The sequence below is a fragment of the Hippoglossus hippoglossus genome, chromosome 21 (assembly GCF_009819705.1).
Source record: "Hippoglossus hippoglossus isolate fHipHip1 chromosome 21, fHipHip1.pri, whole genome shotgun sequence".
NCBI classification, from domain to species: Eukaryota; Metazoa; Chordata; class Actinopteri; order Pleuronectiformes; family Pleuronectidae; genus Hippoglossus; species Hippoglossus hippoglossus.
The window spans coordinates 1,901,156-1,912,328 of NC_047171.1; the positions used below are offsets into that span (position 1 = coordinate 1,901,156).

The 11,173-nt window shown below is 45.8% G+C and overlaps 1 protein-coding gene across 2 annotated transcripts in view; it reads right to left on the reverse strand.

Moving 5' to 3' along the window:
* Positions 1–1,362: 1,362 nt before the first annotated feature.
* Positions 1,363–11,173, reverse strand: part of plcl1 (phospholipase C like 1) — a 65,298-nt gene continuing 55,487 nt past the window's right edge. The window contains exons 8-12 of one of the 2 annotated variants that reach the window (XM_034574186.1): positions 9,377–9,739; positions 6,322–6,525; positions 4,280–4,355; positions 3,465–3,574; positions 1,363–2,899 (exon numbers count right to left, since the gene is read on the reverse strand). In XM_034574186.1, the coding sequence (XP_034430077.1) occupies positions 2,696–2,899; positions 3,465–3,574; positions 4,280–4,355; positions 6,322–6,525; positions 9,377–9,739 (957 nt within the window). In that variant the 3' untranslated portion in view covers positions 1,363–2,695. Of the gene's footprint in view, positions 2,900–3,464; positions 3,575–4,279; positions 4,356–6,065; positions 6,258–6,290; positions 6,526–9,376; positions 9,740–11,173 lie in introns of those variants that run through there. The other variant, XM_034574187.1, reaches the window with a different exon arrangement.

Genomic DNA, 11,173 nt, shown 5'->3' on the forward strand with positions numbered 1-11,173 from the left:
ACACACAGAGAGAATCGCTGGCTTGGAAATGTTATTAGGTCAACTTCCTCCTCTGGCTGTGAGTGACTCAGTGCATCGGCTCAGTCGCTCCCCACCTGGAGCCTCCGGAGGAGGAGCAGCAGGAACAACAGGAAGCAGAGAAGTGGAGGCATGAAGGAGGTTAATGGTTTTACAGGAGGAGATGGAGGATCACACGGATGAGTGAAGGTCAACAAAACACTGGATGAGAATATGGGTTTGTCCCTCAGAACAGTTCTGAATAAGCACTTCAGTTAAACCTCAGTGTCTCTGAGCTGTGACGACCTTTAGCTCGACCCCGTCTCTGATTGGCCGGAGTAAACATTCAGCGTGTCTTCTTCTTCTCAGCTGCTGCACTTTGCTTTCTTCAAATGCTCCAAGCTGTTTTCAGACATGAACTCACAAATAGGTCCAGATCCCGTTTGTGTTTCACATGTGAAGAACGCAGCAGGAGATTGTTCGGGTCAGACTCGTTCACAACAACAGGAAATTGTGGGGAACATTCATGCGAGGGGCGGAGTGGTTTGGTTTACAGCTCATCCACACCGGCGTCGGCCCGCTTCACCAAAAAGCTCTGGAATCTCCTGGTCTTAGTTTGAGTCTTCCACGGGTTCGGCTCCTGTTTATCATCCCGGGATCTTAGTTTTCTCACGTCCGTTGCGTGTCCAGACAAAACGACAAACCCGTCCCGACATTCTCCTGCTGTATTCTCACGTGGACTCGCTCACACGTTTTTACCAACGGGGCTGCAGGAAAAGTTCCGCAACTGACTCGGACATTCTCAGCCCCTCTGGAAAAGTTCTGAACAAATGTCTGGACTTCAGTTCAAGTCTGAAATCAGCTTCAGCGTCATCACCTGCAGCAGATTAGGAGGAAATAGATTTGACCAAATCAGTTGTTTCGAGATTTTCCCTGATGTGCACAAAATCTTTAATCCAATTTTCAAAAACACAAAATGTTTACTTTCTGATTTCCAACCTTATATATTTTAAAGATAATTTAGCATTTCCGAGACATTGAATCTAAAGAACCGAGGCATGAGAATCACTGGAGGAGTGAGGGTATCGACGTGTGACAGTACTGAAGGAGGTATTTCTAATCCCGTTAGCTTAGTCCTGTGTGTTAGCATTACTTTAGTCAAGTTTGGTTCAAACGCAGCATTACAAGATACAAGAGAACGTACAAAAGCTCGGTTAAAAGAACGAGAATCAGGTGTTTTCTCTAAGAAGAAACACACGGTTACACTCAAAAGGCTTCGAGGAACGCCAACGTCACTGACGGGTACGCACAACGACGAGCCGTGATCAGTAGCACCTGCTGACACCAGTTAGTAATGTTGTTTTCAATCATTCAGTGAGTGAAACAGAAAGTTAAGACACTTTCATAACTCAACAACTATTATTATTGCTACATCTTAAACTTCATCAACGCTGCGGGCATCTGTCGCTTCTACACACGAACACACAGCGACCCACACGAGGAGGTTACTGTCTATCCACACACACGTAGTAGTACTACAGTATCCACACTAGGACTTCTCCAGTTACCGCACAGGTCGGATCCACCACACCTCGTTCCTCGCGTTACAGCCGGGCCCTCGTCGAGTGAACGTGACGGAGGCGTTCAGAGGGGAGACACCAGCGACCTGTGTGTGTGTGTGTGTCTGTGTGTGTGTGTCCACTGCTTAATCAACACACTACACAATTCATCTGTATCGGAGCAACTGGCCTCAGACAGAAAACTGCTCAGGAGCTCAGTCTTTGTTATGAAAATGAAATATTTACCAAGAGAAGAGAAGCAATTAATTAGAAAAATCAGACAAATAATTTGATTAATTTCACGTTATGTCTCCAAACTCTCAAATATCATTAGTAACTGTTTTTTTTTTCAGTAACAGAGAAAGTGTTTGGAGACTTAAAAACCGGCCACCAGGAGGCGTGTCCAGCCAATCCAGTTGTTGTTAATAACTGTCAATCATCTTTAGCAGTCATTCATGTCAATCTTACATTAATTTAAAGCTTCTTCTTTACCCCTTTAGATGTAGAAGGACATTTTTCACATGAAGCTACAGATAAAGGTTCAGTTGCATCGACTGCAGTTAAATCTAAAAACTTTTGAGAGTATTCATTTGTAGTATTATAATACTACAACTCTTCATCTTTACTTCTATCCCTCAATACAACCAGTTGTGTAATGGCCCACACACAGAGGTCATGATATCTTCCCCCAGGACTGATCTGCTGAGGCTGGATCACAATCTGTCAGCTCCACATTCTCTACGTCTAAAACACCGACAGGTCTGTAAACACCCGCTCTACCACAGCGCCATTGTCACTATCCAGGTGTCTATGATTTCTACGAGTCTTTCAGAGAGTCAAGCAGGAGCCGTCGGAGGGGTCGAGGAGCCACGTCTGCTCTTCCACCTCTGATTCAGGACATTCACGAGAAGCTTCTCCTCAGGCTGGACCGTCAGTGATAAATGGATGAACTCACGTTAAGGCTTTAACAGATAAACTGTTCTAGGCAAGTCTACACACTGGGGAAAGAGATTCCTCCTCTGGGGCCTCCACCTCCTCCGCTCTGCTATTTCTCTGTCTTTCTCACATCCTCTGTATTTACTCTCTTCACCCTCCCTCCATCTTTGGCAGCGTGCTGGACCCGGGGGCAGGGAGGCGGGTCAAATGCGTCCGTTTCCATGCGTGCTGCTGCGGCGGCCCGACAGGGAGTGGGAGGAGTAGTGTAACTCGGCTGCGGAGAAGGTGGAGGATGAGGAGTTGGTGGAGGAGGAGGAGGCGAGGCCGCAGGCTTCGCAGGCCAGAGCCAACTGCCGCAGAGCGTCCAGGGAATCCACCTTGGCTCCTCGTAGCAGATCGCTCTGACCCTGCAGCACAGGAACACATGTTATATGCAGCAGGATATTCAGCACTTATTATTACTTATTATTAGTATTACTCCTGGAATGTGGCAGACGCCCTGAACTACTGCACAAAGCTCCAGCCGCTGATTTAAAGCTGCATCATTCATTTCATTTTATAATTCTGTCCAATAGAGTTTTATATGTTTTGTTGTAAAGAACTTGTTACTTGTATTAAAGTGTAAAGTTCTATACAAATAAAACTATTATTATCATTATTATCACAGTTTTGAATTGTTGTTATTGCTCTGATGAGGAATTAAAACAGTTTAAACAGGTTTAACTTTATCTGAACCACAAAACGGGTTTGTTTTGTCTTTGTTGTATTTGTAATGAAAGCTGCAGATTAACATGAACAATATCAAGAGAATAGACTTTTCTTTTTTATAGGAAAACACAGAAGAAACGATCCTCAAACATGAATTTAATTGTTAGTTTTTATGAATCCTGATGAAGCTTCATTCCAGAGTGAGTCTGAATTACCATGACACCACACCACATTACCATAATACCACTTTTTGCTTCTCACTACCTTGAGGACAGTGATGTTCCAGGTGAAACTCTCCACAGCTTTGCACAGCTTCCGTCCCTTCAGTCCGTCCTTCTCCCCGAGCCGGGACAGGTCCTCGTGGAAGTCCATGCCTGCGAGACACAACCAGGAGTCTGTGCGTCAGCTGCAGTGGTGGGCGGGCGTCAATAATGCAAATGTATGCGAAATACAATGCGAACTGTCAAACCGATTCCGCGATTCGCGTGAATTATATTTGTGACTAACACAAAGCGTCTGGGGGCACGGGCGGCGCTGTCAGATACCGGATTTACATATTTACACAGAAGTAAAAGTTCCATCCCTCCTGACATTTGCCTTGTGAGCTAAAGGTCAGGAGTTGTGTGAGGCGGCGAGACGGAGGAGAGGACACACTGGTTATTCTGCAGGGACGCTGCTGCTTTACACCTACACACTGTGGAACAGGCAGATTATTACTGTCACACAGACGTTGCAGCCTGTTACAAGTGAAAAACGATATTTCAATTTGTGTCTCAAAAGATCCTTATTAACAAAAAGTAGAAAAATGAGAGTGGTTTCTTTTCCTAATCCTAAATCCATAGGAACAGAAGCATGGGAGCATCGGGAGTCTCCACTTCACGTTGTTCACTGACGGACTCGTTCTCCTCCGAGGAGTCGCCCTCATTACGTGGAGCCGTTTGATGTCAGACCTGTACTGAGGCTGTTTTATTCATGAGCGCTCATCAGAAGTGATTTCACTCAGTAAACGTCAGTGATCGTCCGGTTGTTCATCTCCCCCCCCCCCCTCTCTCTCTCTCTCTGTGGGCGGGGCACTGTACCTTCTCTCTGCACCTGGGCGATCCTCTCCTGGACGGCGTCTGCGTTCTCGATCAGCTGTTTCTGAGCAGCTATCATCTGCAGACACACACAGAGACAGTTTGGGTTTAACTTTTAAAATATTATTCTACAGGCTTCAAAGTGGCGGGAGGATTTCCCAGCATGCATCTGGACATACACACACACAATCATTCACTTCTATGGACAATCCCCAACTTAACGTTTAGGACATGGATCAGGAAACCTGGACGTTCAGAACCAGATTTTCAGAGCCACTTAACTTGAGGGTGAAACCAAAAGGTGAGTTCACGTAAAGTGTTGTGAATAATTCACCAGGGTTCAGATGCTCGGCTCCGCACAGAGAAGCTGACGTGTGAGTTTCTACGATGCTTCGCTCTTCAGCTGTTGAGTCTCACAGTAACGAACCAACACAGACTGAAGACGTGTTGTATGTCGTGCGTGCACAAGCAATTAGGTCTGTGCCAGGGTGAGCGGGTGATTGGAGGACAACATCAGATCCTGCAGCTGATTGGCTCCGGGGCGTTTAGAATAAGAGAAGCTGAGGAGAATAAATCCTGGATTTTGATGGGGACAGGACATGACACAGAGTCTCAGGGTAACAAACCAAACAGGACAGAACAAGAAGTCCCAAGTCGTGGCATCAAAATTTGCATTTAGGTGAAATTAATTGGGATTGTGGGGATTTAAGGATTATTTCTGTGTGGCTGAAGATGTTTAATGACAAGTTTGGATCAGTCAGGCTCCAAGTTTGTTTTGAAAAATAACGGGAGGAAGAGGGAAGAGGACAGAACTCCGGCCACAGGGCAGCAGAGGGAGGAGGATGACGAGTGTGCGATGACTAAGCTGTGCGTGTGTGTGTGTGTGTGTGTGCGTGTGTGCGTGCGTGTGTGTGTGTGTGTGTGTGCGTGTGTGTGTGTGTGTGTGTGTGTGTGTGTGTGTGTTTGTGTGCGTGCCCAGAAAGCCTGAAGAGCTGTGATGTACGACTGGAGACCAACTGTGGCATCATGACACTGACCTGCTGGGCTCACATTTGCCGGGTTCACACTCGAACATCATCGTATCTGCTGACATGCATGAACACAATGTGATGGCTGGGGGGTGGGGGGGTGGGGGGGGATGGGGGGGGCACACTGTAGCGAGGCGTGTGTGTGTGTGTGTGTGTGTGTGTGTGTAGGTGTCGTCACCGAGCGCTGAAACAGGTGGGAGAGATTCACCCTGGTCTGATGCAAGAGGAGATGGAGTGGGAGGAGACGCAGCTGGCAGTGAGGGTGTGTGTCTGTGTGTGTCTGTGGTTGTGTTTGTGCTTGAGGAGTGTGGGTGACTGTTTCATGCACGTCACCTCGGAGTGTCTTTCTGCATATTTAATGTTCACTGTAATTTCACGTGGGCGCGTGTGCTCACTCAGTCCTGCAGAGCTCGGTGTCAGAAAACAAAATCCTGAACTTCGAGAAGCTTAATGATGCAGAGAATTCGTGACCAAGCTGAAACTCAAACATCCGGTTTATCAAGAAACTGAACAAATGAGCAGAAGAGGAAGAAGTGAAAGCATTTATATAAGAACAGGGAGAATGAATTAAACATTTACTTTATTTATCTTTTCTTTATTTCATTTTTTGTATCTATATTTTATTTTATTTTTTGACTCCCTTTTTCTTACCTGATACTTTTTACAACTTTGCTCTTATTGCTGAGATGATCTGTTCTCTGTCACCTTAGTTGACCTTGTGATAGTTCACATATGATTATAAAAATGTAATTATTACATTATTAAATCTGTATAATTGGTGTTATAGTTAATTAAACTGGAGCAAGTTTTACCAGTAAAAATAACCGGATCACCAGGAAATACATTTCTCACCAATTTCCATTGAATAACAAATGGATCTTCATGAACATCAGACACATTTAAGAGACGGAGATCTACGAGTCAGAGCAGTTTGTTGTGCATCCTAGAAAAATCTGTTGGCTCTGAAACAAAAAGGTGAGACAATAGAGTGTGAGGAGGTTTGTGCGTCTCACTGACCGTGTCGTAGGCGGTGAGCAGTTTGCGTGTCGGCTCCGACAGGTTGGCCAGTGGCTCCAGACAGGGGTAGCCCTCCCTCAGCACCATGGTGGCCCCCAGGGGGCCCTCGGGGCTCTGCAGCCTGGTGGCCAGGCTCTGGATGCACTGCTTGAGCTTGGCCACCGTGGGGAGCCCACACTGCTCTTTGAAACTGGCCGTTGTGCTCTGGAAACATGTGAAAGCGAAAAAAAAAACAGAGAGAGAGAAAGAAGAGGGGGAATAGAATTAGATCAGATGAACAGTTACGGCTGTAAAACTAATCTGGGAAAGGTCAGAAAGGGTGACCCCCCCCCCCCCCCCCACACACACACACACACACACACACACGTGCACCCTCTTTCCTCTGTCATCTGCTGCCCCTCTCGTGAATAAAATCAATATGGCCGTCATTTCAATCCAGTGAAATCAGCCTGAGTTTAAGCGCATTTGGCAAAAGAGAGAAGACGATATGTTATTAATCTGGAACGTTAACATTTGGAGGGTTTTTCAGCTGCAGCAGGTGTCGAGACGCAAAACTGGGTTGGTTCACACATCTGAATAATAAGAGTCGTGTGTTGTTACTCTGCTGAAATGATAAAAAAAAAACTGGGTCATTTCATAATGAAGGTAAAGATTCATTTTAGCACTTGAATAGAGAAACCACCGCCGATGCTATTTGCCACATGGCAGAGCCCCAACTGGACAAACCATTAGCCCACCTGTGTGTGTGTGTGTGTGTGTGTGTGTGTGTGTGTGTGTGTGTGTGTGTGTGGGTGTGTATAACAGACATTCAGCATGATGAATATTAAGTGACTTTGGCAGATGAGCATACAGCTGGACTCAGAGAGGGAGAAGGAGAGAGTTCACGTCGGAGGGGAAGGACAATGAGATTCAAGCAGGCAGATTAATTTGTGAATGAACGAATAGTGTGTCTGCGAAGGAGAGTGTGTGTATGTTTGTGTGTGTGTGTGTGTGGGCGTGTGTGTGTGTGTGTATGTATGTTTGTTTGTGTGTGTGTGTGTGGGTGTGTATGTTTGTTTGTGTGTGTGTGTGGGTGTGTATGTTTGTTTGTGTGTGCGTGTGTGTGTCTCTGATTGGGGGGGGGACTTTTACAGGATGATACACGAGACGACAGGGATTTATCTCCTGACAGATTTCTGCTGTACGGTTTTCTACTGAAGTCGATATTCAACCACCGTAGAAACGGTTGCAGATGAACGAGCAGGAGAATCTAAGGAAAATAGAGGAAGGACATGATTTCTGCATCAGCGTGATGGAATATTTAGGTTTTTCCAGTGAGTGGATTCTTGGTTATCGACCCACCTCCACATAAAGTACCCAGTATGCTGTGCTTGAAGGGCTGTAGTAGACCCAAGCACACAATATCACCAGGAAATACTCATAGTTTAAAAAACATCTGATTTTAAGACTGTTTTTGTACTTGGAAATAATCTCATGACCATTTGGGAGAGAGCCAGGCTAGCAGTTTGCCCCTGCTTCCAGTCTTTATGCTAAGCTAAGCTAATCTCTCTACTTTACACACACGGACATAACAGCGATCTTGCTCATCCAGAACGTGAATATACATATTTCTAAATATGTCAAACGGTTCATTGTAACCTGCAGCTTTAACAGCCTCCAGGTTCCTTCTGAGAAGTGAGCTCGTGCACTGATGTTGTTCGGTTCCAGTTCAAGGTTGGACACATGGGAAACGTCTCTAAAACAGGACAGGGTGTCCACATACTTGTGGCTACGCAGTGTTTCTCTATAAACGAACCACAGAACGATTCTCTTCTAATCACCTGCTCGTAGATGTTTATATTCATTAAGATGGTGGGTGCCGTGTGACCGGGGTCTATTTTCTGCTGGTATTTATAGATGCTTTATTATCCTCCTCCTCCTCTTCCTCCTCCTCCTCCTCTTCCTCCTCCTCCTTCTTCATCCTACACAGACGTCTTAAGCAGAGTCTGATTTCAGCACCGTCATGAAAGCTACTCCGATTCACCGGAGTCAAAACCGGACATCGTACCAGCGCGGCCTAAAAATACAGAAGCTCGGAGACACCTGATCCTGAGAGTGTTATTGGTTTTACTTTGCTGAATCTTGAAGGGTCAGTTCATCAATAAATAACGGACGGACATGGTGTCACTCATCTCCGGGGTTATTTCAGTTGGTTTGGAGATTTCTGAATGTGTGTTTTTCCTGCTCAAGCACTGACAGTGGGAAATAAATAAACCCTGTGATCATCTCTTTCCAGGGAATGATGTCCTGGTTACTTTGGATAATCCCAAATCCTCACAGTAAACACTTTTCATTTCTTTCAAATAAAATATATATATAAATATTTCCCAAATGAGACGTGTTAAGAAGGAGGTCTGTGGATTATCCAGTGTCGGCGACACAGTGAGGCTGCGTGAGGAGAACGGGGATTAATCTGTGTGGATTCCACTGTTTGTGTAGACGGTCGATTTACAGACAATACGATGGAGTTCATACGTAACAGTATGAAGGTATCAGGACATGTTTTCAAATGATTAAAAAATGTATTGGCGATCCTGACATTTGAAAAACTGGATCCATGGCGTGATGTATTTCTGCATGAAAAACCAAAATCCAATCAATTTTCTCTCATCAATTAATCAGCTAATCTAATGAGCTGAGCTGCAAATCTTGTAATGTCGAAAAATCATTGGTAACTAAAGCTGTTATATAAATGACGCAGGGGGGGGAAATAATACAATATAATTACTTAGAATTAAACACCAACAGTGATACTTCCTGTGGGTGTTTTAGGTCCAGACGACATCTTGGCTCATCTCTATTAACAGCAACTTGCAGATAAAAGAAAAAGCTAAAGCTCGATGTACTTTGTTCCATGTGTTCTGCCTCCTCTGCTCTTTTACCTGCGGGCAACCGAAGCTGCTCAAACCTGACTGGTCACAGTACAAAGTGAAACCAGAAGCTCCCAGTTTATTCAGGTGTAGAATATGTTTGTGCAGATTAAGGCTGAACAGCTTCAACCAGTTTCCCGTCTCACCTGAGCATCGTCCCGCAGCTCCGCCGCCTCCTTCAGGGCGGTGCCGACGGTTTTGAAAGTCTCGTCCACCACCTTGATGCTCGTGTGCCTCAGCGTGACGTACTCCTTCCCCCGCCGGCCCACCCTCCTCACCGACAGACCCCGTCTCTGGGCCTTGCCGCCTCCTCGCCGGTTGGTGACGGCCACGTGGACAAACAGGCTGGTGTGGGGTAAGGGGTCGCCCACCAGGCCCAGCAGGGGCACGTTGCGGTAGCCGGGCTGAAGGCACTCGAAGGCGACGCTGTACTGGCCGATGAAGTCGTCTCCGATGTAGTCGTCGTCTAAAACCACGAAGCGCAGCAAGGCCAGCTCCGGCATGTTCACCTGGAAAAGACAAGGGGAGCTGTCAGCACCTTACCTGAGATATCGTGGTCATGAGAGTGGGACGGGTGGAAGGAGGGACGACCTGACAACTTAAAGTCTTAATTAATCATTTCTCATTAAGTTCATTCACTAGGAGAACAAACTCTATTTGAGGATCCAAGCTTCTAAAGGTTTCATGTGTTGTCACCTGAAAGGATTCTGTACTTTATTCATCTGCTCTTGGTTCATTAAGTCGACTCCTTAGAAGTAAAACACTTCACTTCATTAAATGTTCTCATCAGCGAAAGATGATAAATTACTCAGAAAACACCACTTCCTGTTAATAAGTGTCACTCGTGGAGCCGTTCAGGGCGAACGCTGACGTAATGTCACACGATGAAAAGACGACATTACATTTCAGATCCCACCTTCAGAGCACTTCTCCTTCCCCCTCGCTCACTCACTCACACACACACACACACACACACACACACACCACACACACACACACACACACACACACACACACACACACACACACACACACACACACACACACACACACACAGTTCTGTTGTATCTAAAAACATCTGTTTCATTTAAAAAACATCTGTGTCGTGTGAAAGTCCAACGGTTTTAACGTTCCAAGGGAAACGAGGGTAGAGCGCAGCCATAGAGAAACTCTTTTGTTCCACTCGGTGGTAAAAGCTCAGTTGTTACACTAAGAAAAGCAGGAAATATTTTCATATTGATTCATATTCATCAAACTCAGAAGCTTTTTTCCCACAAGTCCCACGATGATTCAGCCTGAGGACGACAGAACCGCCAGGAAAACGGAAACCAGGCACAGCAGCTTTAAAAACCTGCATCATTTTCACTGTATTACTGTCGAATTTATCATCTCACGACTCACCAATGTTTCTTTATGATGATGAACACGAGCCCGGTGGTTTATTTAGAATCAATCCCACAAACACCGTCTGCTGCCACAAATAAAAACATCCTCCTCACACGTTCTCTTAAGCGACGGCACCCTGCTGCTGCTCGAGCAACTTCCGGTGTCGGTGCGACAGGTTTGAGACGGTTCTGGGTTTCCTCTGGATTAGCTGCGTTGTCAGTCTCATCCTTCAGCACACACACACGTGCACATCTTCAGTGACACGCATGTCGGCCACGTCGACGTCGCTGTTCCGTGAACATGTTCCAGTTTGAAGTTGATGGATGGAGGCGAAGAGAACACGTCACACTGACTGAACGAGGAGCTGCGCTATTATAACAAGATATACACCCTCTGTGTGTGTGTGTGTGTGTGTGTGTGTGTGTGTGTGTGTGTGTGTGTGTGTGTTGTGTGTGTGTGTGTGTGTGTGTGTGTGTGTGTGTGTGTGTGTGAGATGGGGACTTGTCTTACTAATGAGGACAAATTGCAAGTCTTCATTACATGAATTATGAAGGACA